This window comes from Plasmodium inui, assembly GCF_000524495.1.
Source record: "Plasmodium inui San Antonio 1 unplaced genomic scaffold supercont1.28, whole genome shotgun sequence".
Classification (NCBI taxonomy): domain Eukaryota; phylum Apicomplexa; class Aconoidasida; order Haemosporida; family Plasmodiidae; genus Plasmodium; species Plasmodium inui.
Window position 1 is genome coordinate 190,917 of NW_008481862.1, and position 3,552 is coordinate 194,468.

General features: G+C 43.8%; 1 protein-coding gene across 1 annotated transcript; it reads right to left on the bottom strand.

Annotated features, from left to right (window-relative positions):
• Window positions 1–69: 69 nt before the first annotated feature.
• C922_04748 (hypothetical protein) lies at window positions 70–1,536 on the bottom strand (the record flags this gene model as incomplete). Its single annotated transcript, XM_008820327.1, has 1 exon — window positions 70–1,536. The coding sequence occupies one exon, from the start codon at window positions 1,534–1,536 to the stop codon at window positions 70–72; it is 1,467 nt and encodes a 488-aa protein (XP_008818549.1).
• Window positions 1,537–3,552: the final 2,016 nt, after the last annotated feature.

The following is a 3,552-nucleotide window of genomic DNA, read 5'->3' on the forward strand; positions in this document are numbered from 1 at the left end:
TACAAACTAATGCATTACAAAGCGATGCATTACAAACCAACGGAGTAACGGCGCAGCAGGCGGACTGCCTCATGGAGGGAGCGACCAGCCGGGGGGTCGCCAAATTGCCCGCTGCACCTCGCAAATTTCTCGCTCGATTTTCCGCCGAAGGTCCCTGCACTGGTACCTTACGATACGCATAAGATCGATGACATAGTTCAGTACATATCTTAACATCACCATTTCGTTGGCCCTAAAGTGGCGATGCAATCTTCTAGTTCTGTTAAAATCATTACATTCCAGCGCTTCCCTATATTTGCTTACCATCCTTTCGACTTTCCTCAAGTACGTACTTATACCTTTTTCAATTTTTTTATTTACTTCGCTGCTCCTGTTCGTTAGTTCAATGTGGTGCATGACTCTTTGCAGCAGGTTCAGCATTTTTTTATTGTCCTTTATCATCTGTTTGTATTCTTGAAGCACCATTGAGGCGTCCTGGTCAGCGTCGTGATGAGCGTCCTGATCAGCGGCCTGATAAGCGGCATGACAAACAGCGTCGGTTTTACTCCTCCTCGTTCTAATTGTGTCCCCATCAGGGATGCTCAAATTTTGGATGTTCATTCCGTGTACGGCGGTACCCTCTGGGGGGACCGCGCCAAAATTTACCTCGCCAAAATTTACTTTTTCCCCGTCCATCTTTTCTTTCTTTTCCTTTTCCCCTGACTGATTCCTTTCGATGCTTTTCACAAACTGGTCGATGATTTTTGTCGACTCGTTGGAACAGTTGCTGCTACTTTTCTGGTGTCTGCTTCGATTCTGCCCGTGTAGAGCCCTGCTTTTCAGATCAACCTTCAGCCTCTTCCGTGAGGAAGTGACTCCAGAGAGGATAACCCCACAGGGGGGGAATTCCCCACATGGATCCCCCCAACGTGGACTCACTCCAGCTTTGGAACAATCTTGGTGTATCTCCTCATATAACTTTTTTCCCCCCAAAAGGGAAAGCCCTTCTGACTGGAACATTCCCCAACTGGCTGCGCGTCCTCCATTGGTGTAATCATCAAAAATGGATGAACGATGCAAGTCCGTACTTTTGAGAAATGCGTGGAGGTAATTCTGAGATCCCCTTTCCTGGGACTCATGTCGATTGAATAAAAAGTTATGCTTCTTCAAATCTTCCTCATTTTCGTAATCCCTGCAAGGGAAGGTGCTCTTCTTAGAGTTCCTCTCCTTTGGAGTGCTACAGCCTCTCTGGGGTTCGCGTCGATGTCCATTTATGGTACCTCCACCTTGAGTGCTCCATGAGGAGATATTCACATAGGGTGGAGCCGTCCTGCAGAAAACACCAAGGTTATAATTCACGTGATGACTTTGTTTATGTCCCTTTTTTATGCCGCTAATAAATTTGTACATTTCTCTTTTTATGTTTTTTTTGTCCCTTTCGCATTTCTCCACTTGGTCTTTTATGTCCAATCTGTGTGAACTTTCGGCATTTTTTACGAAGGGGAGTTTCTCTACGTAACTGTGGCGAACTTCCTGGTGCGAAGTTGACTCCTTCATTCTGTGTAATTTTGCCAAGATGGAGAGATCGGTACCGGAGGGGTTCTCTTATTTTTTATTTTATTACTTTATTTTTTCCCTTCTTCTGTGTGTGTGTGTGCTTTTGTCCCTTTTACACCTCCCATTTACACCCTTTAAAAGGTTGAAGTATCTGCTTACTGTTGTTACTTCTCCCTGTGGTAGCTACTCCTCCGAGGTGCTTCAAACCGCTGACTATTTCATGCGAAGGGGGCTCCCTAGTACTGCTCTAAATTCGGGGGTTTCTTTAACCTTTCGCTCGTAACGCCCCTGATTAGGGTGCAATGACGACCCGGGGGCACTTTTACATGGTGAATGAAGCCATATAGGGGACTTCCCTATGCTTATTATTACTATTTTTTTTTTTGCATTGTTAAAAAGGTGCCCCCCATGAGGCAGCTATTGGGCAAACCGTTCTTTAGCAACATAATCCGCACACTCTTTTTACAGTACACTCCAAATGGGAGTGCTTCGCGCGACCGTGTTGACTTCGCTCAGTTCAGTCCTCAGAGTGAACAGGGTCCCGCTAACCGTGTCGTTGTAACCATCGTTGGGGGGGTACCCCCAATACTGTTACCCCCTTGCGGAAGTCATTTTTTTTTTTTTCTAAATAGCCTTCATTTCTTTAACCCGTAAATGTGTAAAATGATGCGAAATTTACAAATCGAAATTTTTCGCCTGCCCAGAGAAGGAAAAACAAAATGAGGAGAAAGGGTGTGCAGAATAAATCTAACTGCACGGGGGGGTGTCACAGGTGGGTTGGACTAAATATATATATTTTTTTTAGATCACGTTTACCAAAATTGAACGCTGCCTTCGTTTTTTCCACTGCACCATTGCGTGTTTCTTTTTTCACCCCATATGAACAAGTCGCCTCAACCACAAAAATGCGCCAATTCTGCCAATTCGGCCAATTCCACTTTTGCAGATTTGGTTCGCCATAAATTGGCACTCCTCACACTTGAGGTTGCTTTCTGCGCAACTGCGGAAAAAGTCCCTCAGCGGTAAGTAATGCTGTTACGACTATCGCTATAGTTACCTTTTCTTTTACTGCTACTGTTTTTTTTTTCTTTTTTTTTCCCCCCATTTGGTTAATTCCTCACTTGGAAGTGGCATTCATTCCAGTCGCCATTTTTCGATCGCATCACAACTTCCGCTGCAACCCCTCTGTGACGCGCGACTCGTAGAAACCCGAATGCCTCCCTTAGGCCAAACCTTGGAAGGGAGATTGGCTTTCCATTTACACGATAGGATTCTTCACCATTATGAATGAACTATCTCGAAATGAGGAATAAAAAAGTACGTACTTGTGTGGGGGGCGGATGGTAGGTCACCGCAGAACAGAACAGGATAATGGTGGAACTTGCCTTGCAAATAAGGAAACAAAAGCAAGCTTGACTTAAGTGTTGACGAAAAAAAGAAATTTACTTACAAAGTGGTAACCACTTTTGCGTGCATTTTTATTCAATATGAGCGCAGGCCCCGTGAATCTAGCTCCCCTCCTGAATAGGGTATAGAAACGTGCAATTTTAAGGGAACTCCTTCCTGATTTGTAAAGCATTTGGGGAAAGCGTCTTTATTGAAAAAACGGCATACTCATAATTATTCTTGCCACTTAACAGGCCATCACAATCCGTTCTGTTACGTTTAGAGGGACGAAGAAGGCCCCCCTAAATTGCGCTGTCTTCATTAGGTAAAAATAAATTCTTACATTTCTTTCGAAATGAAGCGCGATAATGCAGTTAAATGCCTCTAAAATGGGATACGACAGATTTTTACAAAAGACGCTTAGGATGAAAGAAAGGTATTATAATAGGAGCTAGCCAAGGGGCTACACGAGTTGGGAAAAAAAAAAAAAAAAGAAAAAAAAAATGCACACCTCATGCGCATATGAGAAGGGAAAGTCTAAACATTCAGGTAAAAATTTCAGGAGTTAAACTGTCGTGGGATTCACGCAGGCTTCATGTGGACCTCTTTTTTTTTTTTTTACTTCATTTT